Consider the following 25,547-nt stretch of genomic DNA (forward strand, 5'->3'; position numbering starts at 1 on the left):
GGGTAATAGGGAGGGCACGTTTTGCATGGAGCACTGGGTGTTGTGCAAAAACAATGAATACTGTTACGCTGAAAAAATAAATAAATTAAAAAAAATAAAGTCTATTAATTTTTTAAAAGTTAATAAAACTATTTGACATGTGGTAAATAACTGATACTTGTAACTAAGAAAAATCTATTAATTTCAACTTATCTTCAGTTAATATTTTCTTGGTTATGTAAATGTACATGATACTGTCTGTTCTAAAGTATGCCTGTTTTATCTCTTTATAGGCAAAAAATAGAAATACTATCTCCAGAAAAGCTTCAATTTTATTATTGCTAATTATAAAAAGCTATCAATTTGAAATTGATGCCATATCTCAAGTGATAAAGCAAATGTTTTTATATTTTTGAAAAAGTATAGTAACAATAAAATATATAAATATAATCTCAGATCTAGTACCCAGGAAAATGTTTAAGGCCAGGCCTTAAATGTTAAAATGTAAATATAAGGATGTGTAATTTTTCATTCATATTTTTTAAAATGGTAGAATGGCTAATGTCTAAGTACTTGTTAAGATGTCAATTCACTTGTGTTGTCACACTGACCAGTAGGGAGCAATAGAATACATGACAACTGAAAAAACTGAGCACATGGAAGTGTTTTCAAATAAGAATTTCTTCCTCCTTTCTCCTCAATATAACCTAGCTACATCTTTTCCATTCTAAATCAATAACTTTAAGATAATCTCCATTTCCTGCCAAAAATATGACCGCTATATTAATTTTTATTCCATTTCTATTGCAAGCTAATTGGTCATATTGCAGCAATAGTCCAAAGCTGTCAAAAATAAAATTCACATTAGGTAATAACAGGCCTGCATGCACTATTTCATTGGTTTTAACAAGCAAAGAAGTCCCCCAAAGAGCCTCTTTTTTCTTAATGTTTTAACCACTACTGATAATAATCTTTGTTTTTATCTAGCATAGTTCTTTGAGGAACCAAAATTATTTGTGAACTTATTATGACATGCTTATGAAAGAGGAAGCAGGCAGGGGTTCGTGGTAATTTCTGATGAAGGTACTGTAAATGGCTAACATGGTATAATCCTTCTGTAATTAAGGGTTCTTCTAAAATGAATTGACTCTATTTTTAAAATCCACTTCAATATTTTGCTACTAGTTTTCACTTTATAGAAACTAAAAAGTGCTTTATGGTGGAAAAAATCTATCTTTATTATTATCATCTAATCTTTAAGTCCCTTTATATATTTATTTAGAGTAAATACATGCAAGAATTGAGAGTGATATTGATCATGTTCTATTTTAGTCAGCAGATGCCCATTACTCACTCTGGAGCATTCCTCAAAAAATCCAACTGCTTTTTAAAATAAAAATGAAGCAGGCAACTAAATATGAAAACTTCACAAAGGTCGTTTCTATGCCCAGAGAGTTCTGAACACTTTATTCTTTGTTGAGTGTGGATCTAATGGAATTGAGCCACAATGACATTTGTGACTAGAAGGGAAGATGGAAATGATTCCATTAACCTAGAGTGCTGTAACATATGGTAATCATAGGTGGTAGAATAGCTGTGTTGGACAAGAGTAGAAGTAAGCCATGTGGCACAGACATTATCAATTACCACACATGGCAACCATGCTGACACAATGTATCTTCTCCAGAAAGGAAATGATTTGGGCATATGAAGCCATTTGTTGCCTTATGAAAGAGTGATCTATAAATGACATATCTGGCACCAGTTGAGCACACGTGGTTTCTAGTAATCCTGCAAGTTGAGGACTATTAAGATTTGATGAACCTCCATAAACCTAAATAACAACAGTTATTTGAACAAAAGCAGCAAATCAAAATATTTATGCAAAATAAATTTGGGTCCTTCATGTATAAAATTATTTTTTAAACATCTTTTTAAATTATCATGTAAGATTCTGGAATTTTGTATCTCTGAAAATAAATGCCAATAATTTAATGAGCCTTGGGGCACCTGGCTGGCTCAGTTAAGTGTCTGCCTTCAGTTTGGGTCATGATCCCAGGGTTCTGGGATCAGGCCCTGCATCAGGCTCCCCGCCCAGCAGGAAGCCTGCTTCTCCCTCTCCCACTCGCCCTGCTTGTGTTCCCTCTCTCACTGTCTCTCTGTCAAAAAAAAAAAAAAAATCTTAAAAAATAATAATAATTTCAAGAGTCTTTAAGGTGTAAAGCTTATGGGCATAGGAAAAGGTCAAGATTAAATCTAAGTTGTACTGGGAGATGGAATTATAATAACTTGTTCCCGGTTTTGAAAAAAATATTGAATTTGAAAGAAACATGTTAAAAACTGTGTTCTAAGAAAAATCTGATATATAGACATTCTTTCAGATGAGTGCAAGGTAGATTGAAGAGATTGAAGGCTGAAAGATCAGTTGGGTAATGGGAAAACAGAGGGAATGAGGTCATTGGGAATGAAAATGAACACAAGAAGCTAAAAGACACCGTACAGGAAAATCTGAAATTCTAAGACAGCACCTAAAGATACAAGTTGGAAAGAGCTGGCAACCCACCTAGGGAGGCTCTCAGAGGCTGTTCTGGATATCTATTGCGCATAATAAACTACCTCAAAACTAATGGCTAAAACAGAAACTATTTCATAGTATTTCCCAGCTCTGTTAGTTGACTGGGCTCAGTTAGGTGGTTTTCATTTGTAGGTCTCATGAAGTTGCAGTCGATAGCAGTTGGTTGGGTACAAAGTCATCTGAAGGTTCAAATGGATTAGATGTCCAAGAGGAGGACTCACTTGGATTATACCTTTTTCATCTATATTGAAAAACATTGAGTGAAAAATTACATGTACATTGTTCTCAAGATGCTAATTTGACTGTGTTGCCAAACTGAGAGCTGAAGCTGCTTATTAACTGGGGGGTCAGTTGGCCTATCAATTTTAATGCCTACATATAACATCTCCAACATGATGGCCTTAGAGTAGTTAGACTTCTTACATGGTGGCTCAGGATTCCAAGAATGAGTATTCCAGTACATATGACAGAAGAGGCATAGCCTTTTATAAATGGTGTCATAAGTCAATAACATCACTTCTGTGGTACACTATTCATCAAAGCAGTAATAGGCTCATTCAGATTTAAGAGAAGGGAACAAAATACATCCCACTTCCAGATGAGAAGAGTATCAAAGAATATTCAGAGACTACCATAGTGATAATCACCTGCATGAATTTATGACAAAGTATAGCAACTTGAACTTGGAGGTTCAGAAGTATGAGTGTTCCAACCTTAATTACACAGATGGATGTTAACTAAAAAATCTCAAAAGAAACTGATGTATAAAAATCACAACATACAGATTTACAATGAGAACTATTAACCTCCATCGAGACCAGACATTTACATTGATCTAGCTGAAACTAAAGTAACTAGGATCCAATTTATTAACCAGTTGATCACTTATGTGCATGGAATCAGATAAGAGCTCACTATGATTCAGATATTTAATAGCATCAGACTGACATAGTCTGATGCAATCATTTCTAAAGTAAGGATCAGGTGTCAAGGCCAATTTAAGAAGGACCCTCAACCTTTGGACAGAACTTGAGTAGTTACATGGAAGCTTGCTCCATTTTGACCCTCTGTTTTCTACCATACATAGTGTTTACCAAGGCTTCTTTTGATTGACACATTTTAAGAATATGGCCCCATGCCATATTTTTTCAGGTTAGAGTTTCCAACCGCATTTTTGATGTTTTGGGCCAAATAAATCTTTGTTGGAGGGCTGTAATGGATATTTTAGGATGTTTAGGAGCATACTTTGACTTCTATTCACCAAATGCCAATGGCACATTATCCCTACAGTTGTGATGACCAGAGTATATCTACACTGCCAAATGTCTCCTGGGAGATAAAATGATCCCAAATTGAGAACCACTTCATTAATATAATTAAGAGCATGGACTCTGGAGTTAAGACTTCTTTTGAATTTCTGGTAGGCTGTTTCCTAATGGTATGATCTTGATCAAGTTATAATTTACAATGTATATTCCTTGTTTTTGGTTACCCAGCAGTTATACCATTTTCCTAGCAGCATCCAATCTCGTTGAGGGAGTTAGCTCTCCTCTGTTTCATGTAGTTTGGAGAGGATTTCTGGCCTCCTCTTACACAAGCCAAAGATAATTCTACTCAGTTCTCTCAGATTTTATCACATTCTGGGGTCAGACACTGATCTAAGTTAGGTCAACAGAATACTCTCTCCCCAGACTTTAAACATTGAGCAAGAAATAAGGATAGAAGAAGGGCGATAGTTCATTCATCTCAGTGGACTCCTACCATTCTCATGGTCCTTGCTGTCTGACACTCTGGAATTAACCAGATCATGCATTTCCAAGCTGATTTCTTTTGCCTTCCTACCATTTCTGCGCTTTTTTTTTTAATGTCTTTACAATAAGTTCTTTTTGGTTTAAATTGCCAGTAAGTTTCCATTACTTAAAACTGAAGAATACTAATAGATGAAACTTATCTGAGGATAAAAATACTTACCCCTAACAAAGTTAAAGTTATTAAATGGGTTATTTTAAAATAATACGTGTAGAGGACTTAGCACAGTCCCCGGCATACGGCAATCATACAATAAATGTTAGCTACAATTTGTAAGACTCTTCAAGATTTCATAGTTTGATTCTGAGAGCAAATCTATTTCTCTAAATTCCAAGTTCTTGGAGTAAAACTCACTGACACTAAGTATATCTCTTATAGAAGTAATAATTTGGCAACTGACTAAATATGACGTCGTTATGAGAGTAGACCTTTGAAAAAGATTCTAAAATTAAGAGAAGTGGAGAACAAACTGGTGGTTACCCGAGGGAAATGATGAGAGGTCCAGTTTTTAGTAAATTCATAAAGTGCTTCTTCCTCCATAGTATTCTTTACCTAAATTAAGCAACTCAACGCTGCCTTGAAAGCATAACCAAGTTTATAAATGTTGCACTTCCATTTTCATTAAATATCTGAAAGCCAGTTGTGTCCAGGGATACCGTCCTAGTGATTAAGATCCCTGCTTTCGGGGCGCCTGGGTGGCTCAGTGGATTAAGCCGCTGCCTTCGGCTCAGGTCATGATCTCAGGGTCCTGGGATCGAGCCCCGCATCAGGCTCTCTGCTCCACAGGGAGCCTGCTTCCTTCTCTCTCTGCCTGCCTCTCTGCCTGCTTGTGATCTCTCTCTCCGTCAAATAAATAAATAAAATCTAAAAAAAAAAAAAGATCCCTGCTTTCATGGGGCTTATAGTCCAGTGGGAGAGTTCAATAATAGGTTAATAAATAATGCCTTCAGATAGTGGTAAATGCAATGAATAAAATTAGATTATTGTGACAGTAGCAAAAGAAGAGAGGTCGACATTGTGTAGGACGGTCAGGAAAGGCCTCGCCAGGGAGGTAAAATCTGAACTAAAGATGAAAGACAAGGAGTGAACCACATGGAAACCCAGAAAAGCTGGTATAAAGGTTCTAAATCAAGAATGAACTTGTGTATGCTCAAAGAACAAAGTTCCATGTAACTGAAGCATAGGAACCAAAGTGGAATGGATGGTATCATATGAGCATGGAAAGGAAAGCAAAAGTCATATCATTTAGAGCATCAGTGAAGAGTCTGGCTTTTATTCCAAGTACAACAGTAAGCCACTGGAGAGTTTTAACTAGTGAAGTAACATAAACTGGTATACATTATCTTTCTAAAAGATCCCTTTGGCTGCTACCATAGAAATAGATTATAGGGGAGGTAAGTAAAAGTAGGGAGGAAGTTGGGAGGTTATTACAGTTATCCATGTGAGGAAAATGACTATATTTAAGACATATTTTGTGTATAAGTGACAGGACTTGCTGTATAGGATGTGGGACTGAGGATATGAAAGAAATCAAGTATCTTCAATATTTGGTTTGAATGAAACTGGGGGTGTTTGAGGGGGTAAGTTTGAAATATTTATTACACATGTAAGTGAAGATGTCAGGTTGATGGTTGATTATACCAATGTGGAGCTGAGAAGAAAAAACATGACTGAATTACTTACTTATCAGTATCCTCCTTTTCATCAATTTGAAATAATTCCTTATCTACCATTTTTTAATCTAACCATCTTACCCATGAAAAAAATACTTTTAAAAATAAGTGAATCAGGGGCGCCTGGGTGGCTCAGTGGGTTAAAGCCTCTGCCTTTGGCTCAGGTCATTATCCCAGGGTCCTGGGATCGAGCCCCCGCATCAGGCTCTCTGCTCAGCAGGGAGCCTGCTTCCTCCTCTCTCTCTGCCTGCCTCTCTGCCTACTTGTGATCTGTCTGTCAAATAAACAAATAAATAATCTTTAAAAAAAATAATAAGTGAGGGGCGCCTGGGTGGCTCAGTGGGTTAAGCCGCTGCCTTCGGCTCAGGTCATGATCCCAGGGTCCTGGGATCGAGTCCCGCATCGGGCTCTCTGCTCAGTGGGGAGCCTGCTTCTACCCTGCTCCCTCTCTCTCTCTGCCTGCTTGTGATCTCTGTCTGTCAAATAAATAAAATCTTTAAAAAATAATAATAAGTGAATCAGGGGTCCCTGGGTAGTGGAAGAGGGAGAAGCAGGCTCCCCGCTGAGCAGAGAGGCCAAGGCGGGGCTCAATCTTAGGACCCTGAGATCATGACCTGAGCTGAAGGCAGATGCCTAATGACTGAGCCACCCAGGTGCCCTGCATCTCTCTTTTTTAAAGAGTTTTATTTATTTATTTAACAGAGAGATAGAGAAAGAGCACAAGGAGGCAGAGTGCCAGGCATAGGGAGAAGGAGAAACAGGCTCTCTGCTGAGCAGGGAGCCCAATGCGGGGTTAGATCCCAGGACTCTGGGATCATGACATAAGCCAAAGTCAGCCATTGAACTCACTGAGCCACCCAGGTGCCCCAAGCACCTGACTCCTGCTTTGGGCTTGGGTCATGATCTCAGTGTCATGAGATCAAGCCCCACATCAGACTCTGTGCTCAACAAGGAGTCTGTTTCTCTCTCTTTCTCCCTCCCTCCCCATTCTCTCTCTCTCAAATAAATAAATAAATCTTTTAATAAATGAACAAATGAATGAATTAAGGGGCACATGGCTGACTCTGTAGTAGTTCATGTGAGTCTCTATTTCAGATTCGTGATTTGGAGCCTCACACTGGGTATAGAGTGTTTGTACATACATACATATATACATAAATAAATGAATAAATATAAATAAAGAAACCCGACAATTCACAAAGAAAAATGCATTAACCAAACTGCTAGTATATTCTAATAATTGTCTTCCACAGAATTTGCCTTTAGAGTTTGGCTGACATTAGAATAAACTTGCATTTTTCATAAAACTGCCTTCTAAGATATCCCCTTAACCACAGATCCTCTGTCAAATTCAAGATCCAAGGCCACAGCTAACATACACATAAATTCCAAATGGAAAGATTTAAACATAAAATAAAAGTTTTTGAAAATTCTGTAAGTAAAAAATGGGAGCATTTAATAATCATGGAGTGGGAAGTTCTAAATAGAAGACAACACTCAGAAACAAAATAATGGTGAAAGATTGGCTATATAAAAATCATACTTTTATAAGGCAAAAAGTTAGAAAAACTGGGAAAAATATAGGGAATACAGGCCTAATGCCTTCCTTAAGATATTAAGAATTCTTGGGGCACCTGGGTGGCTCAGTGGGTTAAAGCCTCTGCTTTCCGCTCAGGTCATGATTCCAGGGTCCTGGGATCGGTCCTGCGATGGAGCCCCGCATTTGGCTCTCTGCTCAGCGGGGAGCCTGCTTCCCTTCCTCTCTCTCTGGCTGCCTCTCTGCCTACCTGTGATCTCTGTCAAATAAATAAATAAAATCATTAAAAAAAATTTAAAAAAAATATGTTAAGAATTCTTACAAATTAGTAATAGAACTCAATAGAAAAATGGACAAAAAAATATGAACAGCCACTTCATAGAAAAAGAAATAGGATAAATGGGCATACCTGGCTAGGTTGGTTGGTAGAGCACACAACTTTTGATCTCAGGATCTTGAATTCAAACCCCATGTTATGTGTAGAGCTTACTTAAAAAAAGAGTAACTTGAAAGTAAAAGAAAAGATGTCCAACCTCACTTACCAGAACAACAAAATTACAAAACAACACAAAAAGATAAGAAAATGTAGTATCACAGTATGAGATGTCATTTCTATAAATCTATCAAACTGACAAAAAAGAGAAAATATTGTGTTGTCAGGGTGTGGAGAAACAATTACTCTCAAACGTCATTGGTAGGGATGTAAAATTAATAGTCTCTGTGAAGGATAATCTGGGTAACATCTAACAAAATTTTAAATGCACTCTCACCAATTCATTATCTCTTCATAAAAAATCTGATCAACCTAAATATCCATCAATAAAAGAATGATTAAACAATAGTATATTTGTACAAGGGAATATCACACATCAATTTTTTCATTGAGAAAATTCTATATGTACTGATAAATACAATAAGGTATAAATTTGAGTGATAAAGAAAAAAATGTATTTTAGACACATGGAATAGCTGTGGAAGGTCACACAAAAAACTAGTAATCATGGTTGCCTCCTAAAAATGAACTGAGTGACTAAGGGACAGAGGAAGAAAGAAGAATTACTTTTCACTGAATTTAAAATCTTGTGCAAATATTACTTTTTAAAAATTAACTGAAAAATAAAAAAGAAAGACCAGAAAAACATTTTTTCTCTCGAAGAAAAAACTTCTTATCATTAGACCAAAAGTTACATAAGCAATTATGCCTTTCTCTTTGCTTTTGCTTATATGACTTCTTAATACAGATTCTCTTTGCTGCTTTGCTTTTGTCTTTAATCTGCATTAATTTTTAAATTTTGAAGTAGGTAGGACTTATTTCCATGAGTTCTTAGATATTTCTGAGAACCCAACTTTTTATTCTCATAAAACTGGCTACACATAAAATCATTATCAGAGTAATGGTATATTTAAAATCTCACATCTTACTACACATGAGAGCCAAATAGATAGAGTCAAATGGATAGCTGAAGCACAGAAAGGCCAATGTCAATGATGAACTAAATCTGGAAACAGACAAAGGATTATAATGTGGTTGAAATACACGAAATCTTGTCAACATGTTTTATGCCAAAATCAGTTCTGAGGGAGCAAAATGTTCTGTAAATTTTTAACAGTAACAGTAAATTTAGGCACTGACGTTAACTAAAAATACATATTATGAACAGCCAGCCTCTCTTCTACAACTCAATGTTTTTTTTTAAAGCAATAGAACATTTCAACATTATGTCTCAAAACTGAAATGTAATGTATTGGAATAAAATCCCTAGTATTATCGATTTTGAAAATAAAAAATGTGTAAATGTCATTCTTTTCCATATTTTTTAGTATTGCTCACTTAAACTGAATATTTAATAATGCCTTTACAGGAATGCCTGAGTGGCTCGATCAATTAAGCATCTACCTTCAGCTCAGGTCATGATCCCAGGGTCCTGGGATTGAGTCCTGCATCAGGCTCCTTGCTCAGCGGAGAGCCTGCTTCTCCCTCTGCCTGCCGCTCCCCGTTTGTGCTCTGTTTCTCTTTCTCTCTGACAAATAAATAAATTAAATCTTTTTAAAAAATGCCTTTACAAAAGTAGAAGCCATAAATTTTCCAACAATGAATTTAGCAATCATTTAGTCCCATACTGTTTTATAAATAAGAGAAAGGCATGATAAAATAAAGGTGCCAAAATTAACATGGCTTATTAATGTCTTAGCTGAAATTACAATGCAGGTCTTCTGTCTTCTAGTCTTAGTTTTTTCTGCCACATTATAATCTGAAAACTAGATGTAAACATTTTAGTAGGAACATTATCAAAAAAATACAGTAATTAGAAAATAAAAATAGCTAATCTAAGAAATGCAAGTAAATTTATTAGGGTTAAAATTTAAGCTAGTAGGAACAGTTAGAAAATAGTCCAATGACAAATCTTCTGTCCTAAATTTCATAAACAATAAAAGTCAATGAAAGTTTCAGGAAACAAAAAGTGTTACTCGCATAAATTTGTAAGCCAGACACTATTAGAAACAACCCAAATGAGGGGCACCTGGATGGCTCAGTCAGTTGAGCATCCAACTCTTGATTGCAGCTCAGGTCATGATCTTTGGGTCGTAGGATCAAAACCTGCATGCTCCAAGCTCAGTGGAGTCTCCTTCTCTCCCTTTCCCTCTGGCTCTCCCCTCATGTGCGGCGTGCACGCTCTCTCTCTCTCTCTCTCATAAATCAATCTTAAAAAAAAAAAACAAATGTTCAAGAGATGAATGAATAAACAAAATGTAGTATATACTTGTAATGGATCAGCCATAAAAATGAAGTTCTTATACATGCTACAACATGGGTGAACCTTGAAAAACATGTTAAGTAAATTAAACCAGGCACAAAAGGAAAAATGTTGCATGATTCCACTTACATAAAATACACACAATAGGTGCATTCTTAGAAACAGATTAGAGATTACCAGGAGTTTATTGGGCAAGAGGCAGTGCACAGAATGGAAAATTATGCTTCAAGGATGCAGAGTTTCTGTTTGGGTGATGAAAAGTTTTAGAAATAGTGGTGATAGGGGTGCCTGGGTGGCTTAGTTAGTTAAGCATCTGCCTTCAGGTCAGGTATGATCCCAGGGTCCTGAGATTGAACCCCACACATCAGGCTCCCTGCTCAGTGGGAAGCCTGCTTCCCTTCTCCCTCTCTCTCCAACTGCCACTTCCAATTAGTGCTGTCAAGTAAATAAAATCTTTTTAAAAAAGGTGGTGATAACTATACAACACTGTGCATGTAGTTAATGCCACTGAATTATATATTTAAGAATGGTTAAAATGGTAAATTTTGTATCTGTTTTATCACAATTTTTATTTCTTTTTTAAAAATTTTTTATTAATTTTTTATTTTTTTATAAACATATAATGTATTTTTATTATCACAATTTTTAAAAGTAAAAAAAATACTTTAGGGCACCTGGCTTGCTCAGTTGGTAGAGCACATGATTCAGTCTCAGGGTCATGAGTTCAAGCCTTACATTGGGCATAGAGTTTACTTAAAAAAATAATAGTAATAAAGAATCAAGCAAAAGTTTCAACACCATTATTAAATTATATATGTTTTACAGTAATAAAAAGTGCTCAGGAACATCAACCTATGCATGACAAGTGGTATTCTTATCAGACCATTGGAAAAACAGAATTTATTCTAAATCTTATTTGAAATATTCATTCAACAAGTAGTTGTTAAATGTGTGTATCTTATACTTTTGATGGATGGATGGATGGATAGAAAGAATGAAAACAGACATGCCATCCTATCCGATCTACCTTACAGAGTTGCTACAAGGATGAAATTAAATAATATAAAAGTGTTTGAAAATCACAAGGCACTATATGAATGCTTTAAGTTACATATCCCCCTAAATCCAAAATAAAGTTATAATACTCTGGGAAAAAAAGGTCTTCAAAAAAGGATAAATTGTGGGGCACCTGTGTGGCTCAGTCAGTTAAACGTGTGCCTTCTTAGTGGAGAGCCTGCTTCTCCCTCTCCCTCTGCCACTCTCCCGCTTGTGTTCTCTTGCTCTAATAAATAAATAAAATCTTAAAAAAAAAAAAAAGGATAAATTGTTTGTAAAACCAGTAAGGAATTAGTTAAAAAAAACTACTTGCCTGTTTGAAAAATTATAGATTTATACATTAAAGATACTGGTGGGATTATCTCTAAGGTTCCCTCTAGCAATCACTGGATTGAAATGTTAAGCTTCTATCCTGAAAATAAAACAAAAATCCTTAATTAGGTTGTCCAAACTTTTCTTTTTTTTTTTTTTAAAGATTTTATTCATTTATTTGACAGAGAGAAATCACAAGTAGGCAGAGAGGCAGGCGGCGGGGTGGGGATCCCACTGAGCAGAGAGCCCAATGTGGGGCTTGATCCCAGGACCCTGAGATCATGACCTGAGGTGAAGGCAGAGGCTTAACCCACTGAGCCACCCAGGTGCCCCCAAGCTTTTAATTCTATACCTTATTATATTTTATACCTTTATTAACTTTTTTGAAATCAAACTTATTTTCCAAGTGCATTAACGTGGAAAATGCTTCTCAGAGCAGAGCAATTCTGAATTGCTAGTATTTATTCTTCCCAGAATGAGTAATATTTAAAGTAGAATATTAATGGCCTGTGTTGTACTAACTATGGCCAGGACATGGCAAAACATGGAATTGACATAACAAATATTGTGGAAATAAATGTTTTTTGTGTGTGCAAAAATATCTGTGTGTATGAAGGAATTACCAGAAAGAGTGATCAGAGCAGTGGCATGAAAAGCAGTAAAAGCCAATACACATCTTTTGGATTTACCACATTGCCTAAACACAAAATGAAAGATGCATGCAATCATTGGTTAACCAGGAGGTGAGATTTTAATTGATTTACTTGTAGCATAAGTTGTATCATGAGTTGAAACAGAAGAGACTCGGGGGAAAATTTATACTTACAATTTATACTTACATATATTTTATAATTAAGAAAGAACAGGGGCAACTGGGTGGCTCAGTGGGTTAAAGCCTCTGCCTTTGACTCTGGTCATATCTCAGGGTTCTGGTATCAAGCCATGGAGCCCCCACATCGGGCTCTCGGCTCAGCAGGGAGCCTGCTTCCCCCTCTCCCTCTCTGACGGCCTCTCTGCCTATTTGTGATCTCTGTCTGTCAAATACATAAAATCTTAAAAAAAAAAAAAAAAAAGAACAGTCCTTGAAAATAAGACTTTCAAAAAGCTAAGGAACTATCATTTCTTTTCGTATCCCTTTTTTCCCTTTCACTTTCATAAATGGGAATACAGTTAAAAATGTCAACAAGTCTGTCCCAGTGCTTTGCGAACTTTAATGTGTATATTTGTCACAAAAAGATCATTATGTCTTGAATTATGTTACCACATGAATTGAGGGGCTGAATAATGGGTCCTCCCGAACATTTACAACCTAATCCTGGAATTTGTGAATGTTAATTTACAAGCCAAAAGGGACTCTGCAGATGTGAGTAACAGCCTTGAGATAGGGATATTATCCTGGATTATCTGACTGAGCCCTAAGTGTAATTACAAGTGTCGTTATAAAAGGAAGGCAGGAGACAGATTTCGAAAAAGGCAATTGAATCAGACTGGAAACAGAGAGAGACTAGAAGATGCTACACTGTGTCTTTGAAGATGGGCTATGAGCCAAAGAATGCAGGCAGCTTCTAGAAGCTAGAAAAGGCAAGAAAATGGATTTTCCCTACACCCTACAGAAGGAATGCAGGCTTGCTGACACCTTGATTTTAGCCCTGTGAAACTGATTTCAGACTCCAGAACCGTAAGATAATAAATGTGTGTTCTTTTAAGCCACTAAATCTGTGGTTATTTTTTTACCAAAAGAATGGAAAATTAATACAATTTCCATTTCAATTTCTTTTAAAAAGGAACTTGTATGCTTATTAAAAGCACTGTTTATAACACTAAAAAACATAGTAATAACAAACTCCAAAAAGAAGTTTAAAATTATGCACAACCATTAAAAACGATCATAGAAAAATTATGAGGAGCACAAGAGGATATATATTAGGCTCTTTAAAAAGTAAGTAACAATTTTTTTTTCAAGATTTTTATTTATTTATCTGAGAGAGAGCATGAGAAGGGAGAGAAGCAGAGGGAGAAGCGGATTCCCCAATGAGCAGGGAGCCTGACATGGGGCTTGATCCCAGGACCCTGAATGCAGACACCTAACTGACTGAGCTACCCAGGTGCCCCCAAATTTCCTGAATTTCTACAGACTGAATTCTCTTCCCAAAATTCATGTTGAAGCTCTAAATTTCAGTGTGACTATATTTGGAGATAGGGCTTTTAGAAGGTAATTAATGTTAAATGAGGTCAAAAAGATGAAGTCCTAATCTGACAGGACTGGTGGCTTTTTAAGAAGATGGAGAGGGGGCACCTGGGTGGCTCAGTGGGTTAGGACTCTTCAGCTCAGGTCATGATCTCAGGGTCCTGAGATGGAGTCCCACATTGGGCTCTCTGCTCAGCAGGGAGCCTTTCTTCCTCCTCTCTCTCTGCCTGCCTCTCTGCCTACTTCTGATCTCTCTCTGTCAAATAAATTAAAAATTATTTAAAAAATTTATTAAAAAAAAAAAAAAAGATGAGAGAAAGATCTCTCTCCATGCACATTCACCAAGGAAAGGCCTTGTGAGCATGAAATAAGTAGGCGGCCGCCTACAAGCTTCACTGGAACCACACTATGCTGGCACAATGATCCGGGACTTCCAGTCTCTAACACTGTGAGAAAATGTTGTTGCTTAAATTTATGGTATTTTGTTATTGCAGCCCAAGCAGACTAAGATTTAAGTGTATAACTAGGAAAATAATTATCTTTTTAGCAATAGCAACAACTGTGAAAGGCTATTTTAAAGATTTTATTTATTTAGTTATTTGAGAGAGAGTAGGAAGGAAGGGGAGAGACAAGAGAGAGAGGGAGAGGTAGACTCCCTGCTGAGTAGAGTGCTGGACACAGGCGGATTGATCCTGAGAACCGGGGATCATGACCTGAGCCAAAGGCGGATGCTTAACCAACTGAACCACCAGATGCCGTGAAAGGCTATTTTATATAGTTTACCTAAAAAGAGTTGCAAACAAAAAGAAATACACTTGGCTTTGTCTATATTCTGGGTCCTATAGTTCTTTAAAGTAGTTTTATGATGCTTTATGAGATTTCTATAGTTCTGAAGCCTAGTAACACTGATATTTATCACTTATAACCCCCTCACTCTCTTGATTTTATGATCTGAGCAGAGAGACTATAAAATGATGGGTAATTTTTAAAATAATGTCTGCATTGATAATAAAAATATATGCCTTAAAGACCTCAAAAATAATTACAACCAGTCATTCTTCACTAAAGTAGTCATTTGAAATTAGTCTTATATAATTGGATGACCAAATACCTGATTTGTTTGGGATGGTCCTGATTTATGTCCACTGTCCTGGTGTAACTGTTAACAGTGTCTAATTTCATTCTCAAAAAAGTCCTGGCAAACTATGGTTATTCTATATGTAATCGATTATAGAATTAATTATTTTTTAAAATATTTTATTTATTTGTTAGAGAGAGAGCGTGCGCACAAGTGGACAGAGTGGCAGGCAGAAGCCGAGAGAGAAGCAGGCTCCCCGCTGAGCAAGGAGCCCGATGTGGGACTCCATCCCAGGATCTTGGGATCATGACCTGAGCCGAAGGCAGTGGCTAAACTGACTGAGCCACCCAGGCATCCCCAAAATAATTATATTTTTAAAATTTTAATTTAATGGTCAGTCTGGGACAGGAAATACCAAGTATCACTAAAATCTGGAGAACATGGTTGTCACAGTATATAATATTGAATTATTTAAATAATTTTCCTCCACTGGAAACCACAGTAAATTTTGTGAATGAATGGAGAAGTACTAAGAAGAATCAGGTGCCAAAATATTTTTAGATGATTTTAAAACTACTCAAGAATCCAAATTTTTAATTTATTCCAAGTGTTAAGATTATTCAAAGGAAAATGTCAATACATCTAGAATTCTAGAATGGATCACACCATGTTTCCAAAATGTAGAAATAAATAATTGTGAGTTTATCAACTTGAGTATTCTGGAAGATGAACATTCTAGACAATTTCTAGACAGGGTAACAGCTCCAAGTCCTTCCCTTAACATAAAGTAACATAAAAAATAAACAAATGACTTAGGAATTTGGGGATTAGGGTCACTAAATTAGGATTGGGGTCACTAAAATCCAATTGGTCATCTAAAATTTGTATCCTACCATTAAAACTGAATACAATAATATGCTGATTCATGGTGTTGCCTTTTCTTTGTAATACTAAAAACAAGCCTTTTTCTTTTTTTGTAGTTTTGTTTTATTAACACAAACATGACATGCACATAAACTGTCTATTCTTGTTCTTGGCTGAGCAGCCTGGCATTGGGACTGGTAACTCTGATGGCCAGCGGAATTGCTCTTTCCAGTGGCTTTGTGGTTCTCGGAGGATATACTGTGAGCAATCTCCGCACAGTAAGATTTGCTGCACATCAGCAGCACTTCAAGCTCCTTGACACTGTGGACCAGGAACTTGAGAAACCACTGGGCAGCATGTGCTTTGTTTTCTTGTTGCTCCTATAACGAGCTTTGGGCATCAAGATCTAGCCCTCAAATCTTCTGTGCACCCTATTGTCAATGACTCTGGGTTTCCGCCATTGTGCTTAATTTTGATATATCGGTCTGCCTGGTGCTGGATGAACTTCTTGATTTTCTTTTTAATGGTATTGGGTTCACCAAAGATCTGAGGGCGGCCATGATGTCAAGTAAGAGATGGCTCAAAACCAGGTCATTTTTAAGAATTATCAAAACTACATTTAGGGGCACTTGGGTGGCTCAGTTGTTAAGTGTCTGCCTTCGGCTCAGGTCAAGATCCCAGGGTCCTGAGATGGAGCCCAGAAATTCCTACTCCACAGCAGGCCTGCTTCTCCGTCTCCCACTACCCCCTGCTTGTGTTCCCTCTCTCACTCTCTGTCAAATAAATAAAATCTTAAAAAAAAAAAAAAAATCTACACTTAAAGAGGAAAACCCAATAGGAATGTGAAAAAAAAAAAAAACAAAAAAACTTTTCTTCCTAGGATTTTCTAGGCAACTAGCAAAGAAAAAAGGAAAAAACAATCTGAATGGTATTCAGATTGGCTGCATGAGATCAGGTTTTCACACTTGCAAAAATACAATACCTGTATCATCTCTGCTGTTACTAAAAATGAAAACAGGGCAAAATACAATTGTAGAACTGCTTTAGAAAATTTCAGAGAATCATACTCATTTAGTGTTTTTCACATTCACTTCATATGCTCTTGATTCATATATGCCATAGTGTGTGTTTATATTTTAAAATAAAGAGTCTACTACTTGTATCTATTACATCTCACAGCATCAACACATATGTATACTTTAAGACTAGTTTTTGGATTCCTGTTCTTCTTCCGATTCTCGTGACCGTTTCCGGAAATTCACTGAACCTTCTGTTTGCAAAGAAGATGTAGTAGCAGCAACAGCATCTCTAAATCCCTGAGGCTGGAAGATGAAAAAATATACAAGTATGGTTTAAGAACATCTAAAATAACAATTGATTTTCAAAATATTTTTAAGTAATTGATAAAAGAGCTACTTTATTCTTGAGACAGAAGTTATTAAGCACTGTGAATGCAGGGTTAAACCTCTTGAATTGGTATCCAAGCCAAAGCTGTACTAGAGTATTTTAGATCTAGAGTATTTTATATCTGTATTTATTTATTTATATATTGTTTATACATACACACACAGAAGTAAGAGTGCATTATAAAAATACATTCCAAAAGAAAATCTTAACAAACTTTATAGTGACTCTATTGAAGAGTAAATGGAAGTAACATGTACTAATTACTTAGGTGCTTTACACATTTATTTTCACAATTAAATACTCAAAATTTAGTTTTCCAATTAGGATACTTTAAATGCACCTAAGCAGTACAAAGACTGAGTTGATAATTCAGTTTCAGAATCTCTTTCTATTTCTGTTTTTGTCCTTAAAAAATGAGATGCCAAGAATGTATCTGGCTCAACACTACTGATAAATATGCATATTTCAGCCAAAAAAGTGTGTTCTATGATTTTAAATTATAGGAAAATTAACATTTTAAAGCAGGATATATTTGGTAGCTATGACAGATCTATAATATCTACAGACTAAAATGGGTAATGTTAGTATTTTTTTCTTGGAAAATCTTTAACAACTTTCACTTTAAAAATTTTTAATATCCTGACATTACATATGGCATGGAACACATTAGCCTACAAGTAAGTATTTCCTCTGTTCTTAAGAATAAATTTCAGTCCAATTGTCACCGGAATATTCTGTATATATACTATTTTGAGGATAATGTTCTAAGCATCAAAAGCTGTCCTCAAATATGCTTGCTGCCTACAGAAGTTAACAGAAGCAATTTGTAAATGCTCTCTTCAGATAATTACTGCCCACCAACACCAAAACCCCACTCTAATCAAATAATACTGACTGTGATTTCAAACAGTACTGTAGATTCCTTCTGGCTTGGTGATTTGTACAATGTTGCCAACCTGCTTAGAGAAAAGGAATAAATATACACAAACACATGATCTTAGTTCAGATGACTGATATAATAATTTACATTTAAAGTTTTTCACTACAATTCTATTGCTTTCTTCCCTAAGGACACAGAAAGCAAAGAAATATCAAAATGATTCCTTTAACCAATAGCTCTATGTATGCATATAATTATTACATATAATAACAAGAGTTGTTTATATTAGTGGAATTTTAAAGCAACCTAAATGTCCAATGAGTAATTCAAATAAATTTCTACATGACAAAATACTACTGATGCTTCAGAAGATGTGGAAAAAAATGTTTCACAAGATAAGAAAATGTTAATAATATATTAAGTAAAAGTTACGCTGTGTGAACCCACATTTATGAGTATGTAAATCAACATATATAGAAAAATTACTAGAAGACTACAATCAAAAAGTTAAGTTGTTACTACAAGATAAAGATTGGTTTTTTTCTTTGTTTTTCCAACTTTATGCAGTAATTGTGTTACTTGTCATGACAGAAGTATTAGACAATTTCTTGGGATATAAATGAGGAGTACATAGTCGTATCATACTAATACAAATAAGCAAGGAAGACAGATTCTTTCAAAATGATTATATCCAGAGAATTATCATAATGACAGAACAAGGTCTGTTTAGGTAGAATCTTATTATGTTCTCTACAAAGTAATATAAAATTGAAAGCTAAAAGTAGTTAATATAAAATTCTAAGCTCTTATTAAGCTTGCTCAAATATTGTAAAAGCAACAAATATAAGCAAAATTTTTATTAAATTATTTTTTAAAATTTTTTTAAATTAAGTAATCTCTATGTCCAATGTGGGGCACAAACTCATGATCCCAAGATCAAGAGGCTTATACTCTACAGACTGAGCCAGCCAGGTGGCCTATGCAAAAAACTTTTTTTTAAAAGATTTTTATTTGTATATCTTATTTGATTTTTTTTTTTAAAGATTTTATTTATTTATTTGACAGAGAGAGAGATCACAAGTAGGCAGAGAGGCAGGCAGAGAGTGGAGGAAGCAGGCTCCCTGCGGAGCAGAGAACCCGATGCGGGGCTCGATCCCAGGACCCTGAGATCATGACCCGAGCCGAAGGCAGCGGCTTAATCCACTGAGCCACCCAGGCGCCCCTTTTATTTGTATATCTTATTTGAGAGAGCGAGAGGGAGAGAGAGCAAGGGGAGAAGCAGAGGGAGAGAATCTCAAGCAACCTCTGAACTGAGCACAGAGCCAAACGTGGGGCTCCATCCCACAACCCTGACTGAGATCATCACCTGAGCTGAAACCATGAGTTGGGTGCTTAACTGACTGATTCACTCAGGTGCCACCTAAGCAAAAGCTTTTTTAAGTGCTTTTCAAAATTACTTTAAAACTGATATAACTTGGACGCCTGGGTGGCTCAGTGGGTTAAGCCTCTGCCTTTGGCTCGGGTCATGATCTCAGGGTCCTGGGATCGAGCCCCACATCGGACTCTCTGCACCGCCGGGAGCCTGCTTCCCCCTCTCTCTCTGCCTGCCTCTCTGCCTACTTGTGATCTTTCTCTCTGTCAAATAAATAAATAAAATCTTTAAAAAACACACACAAAAACTTATATAACTTATTCACAATAGCCAAAAGACAGAAGCAACCTAAGTGTCTGACAGATGGATAAACAAAATGTAGTTTTTACATATAATGGGATATTATTTAGTCTTGGAAAGGAAAGTTCTTATCACCATGCACAGTGAACACTGAAAACTATGTTAAGTGAGAAAAGGCCAGGCACAATAGGATAAATAATACATCACTCCACTTACATGAGGTGCCTAGAGTACTCAAATTTCTAGACATAAGGTAGAATGATGGTTGCCAGAGACTGGGGGAGGGAAGAATAGCAGTTACTGTTTAATGGAAACAGTTTCAGTTGGGAAAAATGAAAAAGTTCAGGAGATGGATGGTGGTGATGACTGCACAATAATGTGAATGTACTTCACGTCACTAAAATGTACACTTAAACAACATAACATTTTATTATATGTATAATTTACTGCAATTTAATTTTTTAAAAAGTGGGTTTTTTTTAAGATTTTTTTATTTATTTGACAGATAGAGAGCACAAGTGGGCAGAGAGGCAGCAGAGAGAGAGGGAAGCGGACTCCCTGCTGAGCAGAGAGCCCGATGCGGGGCTCGATCCCAGGACCCTGAGATCATGACCTGAGCCGAAGGCAGAGGTTTAACCCACTGAGCCACCCAGGTGCCCCTAAAAAGTGTTTTAAAGTAGGCTCTATACCCAACCTGGGGCTTGAACTCACAGCCCCAAGATCAAGAGTTGCATGATCTACTAAGCCAGCCAGGCACCCCACAATTTACCAGTTTTAAAAACTGACATACGTGAGGAGCACTGGGTGTTATATGCAACTGAAGGATTGTTGAACACTACATCTGAAACTAATGATGTACTATATATGGCTAATTGAATTTAAATGAAAAAAAAAAAAAATACCATGTCCCTCTCCCTACCACAAAAAACAATGATATAACTGCACAAAATGCAGATTCTAACTTAGAGAAAAATCATAAACTCTCAGAGTTAAAAGAATCACCTTCTTACCTACAATGTAATGTTGATTTATTTTTACTGGCTGCTTGGAGTTTGTTTCCTACTTGGTTCAAGGCACATGGTTACAGGGTGTAAGGAATGCTTGAGTGTGGCTTGGACAGTAAACAGCAAGGTTCTCTCAATTTCCCTTTTGATGTTTTGCTGTTTTGATATAAAAGAACCCACTGCTTCAGTTTGCTGTAGACTGCCTAGTCTATGGGAGGGGAAGAGAAGAGCTCTGATGAACCTAGCACCTTCTCAATGAGCCTGGTGGCTGGTATGGCTACTCAGGATTGGGGCCCAGTGTTGGCTTTTCCCGGCTGGCCACCAGGCTGCTTCCTCAAGGCTTCTATAGCCGAGTCACAGGTGATCATGCTACGGGAGGCCTGAGGAGATTCTGAGCCTTCTGGAGACTCCAATACTATAGCCATGAATGGGAGAGTGGACTTCCCAAAAAAGAACCTTGTCCACCAATGACCCGAGTCAGCCTTGGCGAGACCAGGGTGGCGAGGGATGGCTGTACTTGCACAGGAGCTGTTACCAGAAGTGGAACCCAGGACACACTGGTAACAGGTGGCCACAAGTGAGCTGCTGGAGGAGATGGCTGCCATGCAGTCACTTGTGGGCTGGTGGAACCCTTGGCAGTAACTCCTCACCGGCCTCAGCTGGTGATCATGGGTGCAGGGATCAGGATACTAGGCCACAGAGTCCATTTGCAGAGGGAGCCCGGAAGACTGCTCCACGACAGAGGTGGGAGCAGTTTCTGATTTGTTTTCAAAGACAATTCAGAAGGACACATTGGTTCATGATATGTTACTCTTCAAAGTTTGAAATTGCCCCCTGCTCAGACACAATTCAAAAGAGAAGCAATCAGTGGTGCCTGGGTGGTGCCATTGGTTAAGTATCTGACTCTTGATTTTGGCTTAGGTCATGATCAGTGTCCTGGGATCAAGCCCCACTGAGTGCTGAGCCCTGGTTGAGACTCTCTCCCTCTCCTTCTCCCTCTGTCCTTCCCTCCTGGTGCACATTCACTTTCTCTCTCTCGAATAAATAAATCTTCAAAATAAAAAAAGAGAAGGGGCGCCTGGGTGGCTCAGTGGGTTAAAGCCTCTGCCTTTGGCTCAGGTCATGATCCCAGGGTCCTGGGATAGAGCCCCGCGTTGGGGCTCTCTGCTCAGCAGGGAGCCTGCTTCCCCCGCCCCCTGATCTGCCTCTCTGCCTAGTTGTAATCTCTGTCTGTCAAATAAATAAATAAACTCTTAAAAAAAAAAAAAAAACGGAGAGAAGCAATCAGAGATCACAGTCCATTAGTTTAATGTTTTAGGTTTATACTTTTGAACAAAAACAGCAGAATCCAAAATGTCATATACTCTGTAATTGCAATTGTAGGCAAAAATGAAGTAACTGCTGTGTAATATGTAATATAAGAATAGTTGTATTATGGATGGAGATTATAAATTTTTACAATGCTTTAGTGTTGATAATTCTATCTTTAATACAAAATATAACAGAAAAAATGGGGTGCTTGGCTGGCTCAGTTGGTAATACATGTGACTCTTGATCTCCAAGTTGTAAGTTGGAGCTCCACTTCAAGCAGAGATTACTTAAAAAATATTTTTAAATAAATAAAAGTTAAAATATATACATATATAAAACAGAATAGAGGAATAGCTCATTTTAGCCTGCCTTATTACAAAACATCACTCTCTTTGATTCAGTAAAACAAAAATTAGCTAACCTTCTGAAAAATTAGTATCTAAATCACCTCGTAATATCACCATATATCCAAAAAGATACCCAATACATCTGAATTTTCTGAGAAAATTATTAAAATATAAATAAGCTTTTGGGGCACCTGGGTGGCTCAGTTGTTAGGCGTCTGCCTTTAGCTTGGCTCATGATCCCAGGGTCCTGGGATCGAGCCCCACATTGGGCTCCTAACTCAGCGGGGAGCCTGCTTCTCCCTCTCCCTCTGCCTGCTGCTCCCCCTACTTGTGCTTACTCTCTCTGTCAAATAAATAAAATCTTGAAAAAAAAAAGCAAATAAGCTTTTAAGCTTTTACATGTTTATTAAAAATCCTAAAGTCAAGTGGGCATTAAATATTCAGGTTGAAAAATTTCCTCAAATTCCTAAGTAAAAATAAAATAATTTTATATGTCATATCTGCATCTCAAGAAATCTTTTTAAACAACAAACTAAACCAAAGAATCACTTGGCTCATGGCCCCAGCTGAGATGAAGCTTAACATATGGCTGAACTACACAGTTTGGGTCAGGAAGAAATAAGACAGAAGCACAATTTGTGCTCTAAAGCTGAGCACACATATGAAACACTATGTGGGGGTGTTGATATATTACTCCACTCTACCACCAGATCTTCTTGGCAAAGAATGATATAATTCTGAACAATCTCAGCCTCATATTATCATGAATATGCAAACTGGAGGAAAACCCGCACAATATACAGGACAGAGACAAAAGTACTTATTTGAATAACTGCTGGAATGTCATTTCATTCTTAGTCAAAGGGTAAAAATCGGGTGTTTTGGTGAAAGATGGGGACTGGAGTATAATATAGGACACTAAGGTTCAATTCTCAATATAAATTTGGCTAATCAAGGTTTTTAGTTTTCTGCTCAAAATGGAAGTTTGTTTGTTTTTTTAATTTATTTATTTGACAGAGAGACATCACGAGTAAGCAGAGAGGCAGGCAGAGAGAGAGGAGGAAGCAGGCTCCCCGCTGAGCAGAGAGCCCGATGTGGGACTCGATCCCAGGACCCTGAGATCATGACCCGAGCTGAAGGCAGAAGCTTAACCCACTGAGCCACCCAGGTGCCCCTGGAAGTTTCATTTTTTTTTAAATTTTTTTTTTTAAGATTTTATTTATTTATTTGACAGACAGAGACAGACAGGCAGAGAGGCAGGCAGAGAGAGAGGAGGAAGCAGGCTCCCTGCCGAGCAGAGAGCCCGATGCAGGGCTCGATCCCAGGACCCTGAGATCATGACCTGAGCCGAAGACAGAGGCTTAACCCACTGAGCCACCCAGGCGCCCCGGAAGTTTCATTTTTATAACTATTTTTCCCCAGTGTGAATTTCTATCTTTGTCCTTTCAAGATAAACTAAATTTTAGAACACGTACAAGATTTCATGTAACTCTAATGACTTAAAGATAACTGGTTTCTTTTTTTTTTTTAAGATAACTGGTTTCAAACAATGAAGAATAAAACTATTTAATTCTATTAAATGAGATCAACTTATTTTGATTATAATAAAGTATGCACATTACTTATCATATATCCCCAGCTTGGGGGGGGGGCGGTTTGGAGAAAAAGGATTTTACCTAAAAAGGAAGATAAGAGCTATACTTTCAGATTTGCTGGCAATCAACACAATACTGTAATTACATTGTAGAAAAAGCAATTATAGTAAAGAAACAGACTATTATAGAGTCAGGTATCAAATTTGGACATTACTACTTATTTCATAGTTATTTGGAAAATAAAATGAAATACACACACACACACAATGCTTAACATAATAAAGGACAGTTAATAAAATTTCAATAAATGGTAGCTATTAATTACACTTAATCTTTCCGGGCAGACTTGGTCTTCTCCTTCTATGTAGGTATAGATCCTTCAAAGAGTTATTGAAGGGATTATATGAAATATTGTATAGAAACTGTCCAGTGAAATACCTGTCATAACCAAGCAGTCCTAAAATGGTAGTTTGGGATATAGAAAAAACTTATGGAACAGAGATCCCCCTAAATCCATCTATTTCAGGGCATTTGGGTGTCGACTACATGTCTGCCTTCAGCTCAGGTCATGATCCCGGGGTCCTGGGATGGAGCCCCACATCAGGCTCCATGTTCACAGGGAGCTTGCCTCTCCTTCTCCTCCCCACTTGTGCTCTATCTTCTCTCAAAAAAAGAAATAGAATCTTTAAAAAAAAAAAATCTATCTAATTCAATGTTCAACACATTCTCCAGTTTCTTGGAAAAGATGAGTAAGAAGCTGAAAGTCATAAGATGGTTAATGCTTAAAAAATGAGCATAATTTTCTGATCTCATGGGTACCTTAGCCAATGCTAACTTCTAGAATTTGACAAAGAAGGCAAACATTTTCTGATGAATGCATTAAAAGATGAAACATCTTGGTTTGCTCATATTTTTATATTTTAGGTGTATTTCTATTAGTGAATATTTAATAGCAGAGTAAGAGCAGAAGACTACTACTATATACTCGTTCAAGGAGAATCCCTGAAAACATTTATACAGTGGGATGCACTTTACGGAAAACCTAAATCTGGGAAAGTATAAGCAATATATTCAAAAGACTCTCGTCTAGAGAATTATTGCCAAAGGGTTTGTTGCTGAGGAAAGAATTCCTTTTGTGATCCAGAATACAATGACTTATTTACAGAACTGGGGGATGGAAGTCAATTGTAAAGCACTATGTGTTACGAAAAAAAAAAAAAAAAGTTACCTGAGCTCTCTGGAAATGTTATTTTTTAAAAAAGATTTTATTTATTTATTTGCCAGAGAGAGAGAGTGCACACAAGCAGGCAGAGAAGTAGACAGAGGGAGCGCCCGATGCAGGGGTTAATCCCAGGACCCCGGGTCCATGACCCCAAGCTGAAGGCAGACACTCAACCCAGTCACCTAGGTGCCCCACAGAAATGTTACTTTTAAAAGAGATATAAACCACAAGAATTGGTTTCAAAAGATGTATGTAAGTGTAATAAATTCTGCTATGAGCTCA

The 25,547-nt window shown here is 37.0% G+C and overlaps 2 protein-coding genes across 3 annotated transcripts in view; both read right to left on the bottom strand.

Moving 5' to 3' along the window:
- Positions 1-15,234: 15,234 nt before the first annotated feature.
- RAD51C (RAD51 paralog C) overlaps positions 15,235-25,547 on the bottom strand; it is a 41,719-nt gene continuing 31,406 nt past the window's right edge. For both annotated transcript variants that reach the window (XM_045986179.1, XM_045986178.1), the window contains 2 exons: positions 18,130-18,190; positions 15,235-17,149 (listed from right to left, as the gene is read on the bottom strand). In XM_045986179.1, coding sequence (XP_045842135.1) covers positions 17,033-17,149; positions 18,130-18,190 — 178 coding nt within the window. In that variant the 3' untranslated portion in view covers positions 15,235-17,032. The remainder of the gene's footprint in view (positions 17,150-18,129; positions 18,191-25,547) is intronic.
- LOC123929964 (pancreatic progenitor cell differentiation and proliferation factor-like) lies at positions 20,603-21,734 on the bottom strand. Its single transcript, XM_045986180.1, has one exon. The coding sequence runs from the start codon at positions 21,393-21,395 to the stop codon at positions 21,072-21,074; it is 324 nt and encodes a 107-aa protein (XP_045842136.1). The 5' UTR covers positions 21,396-21,734; the 3' UTR covers positions 20,603-21,071.

The sequence above is a fragment of the Meles meles genome, chromosome 18 (assembly GCF_922984935.1).
Source record: "Meles meles chromosome 18, mMelMel3.1 paternal haplotype, whole genome shotgun sequence".
In the NCBI taxonomy this organism is placed as follows: domain Eukaryota; kingdom Metazoa; phylum Chordata; class Mammalia; order Carnivora; family Mustelidae; genus Meles; species Meles meles.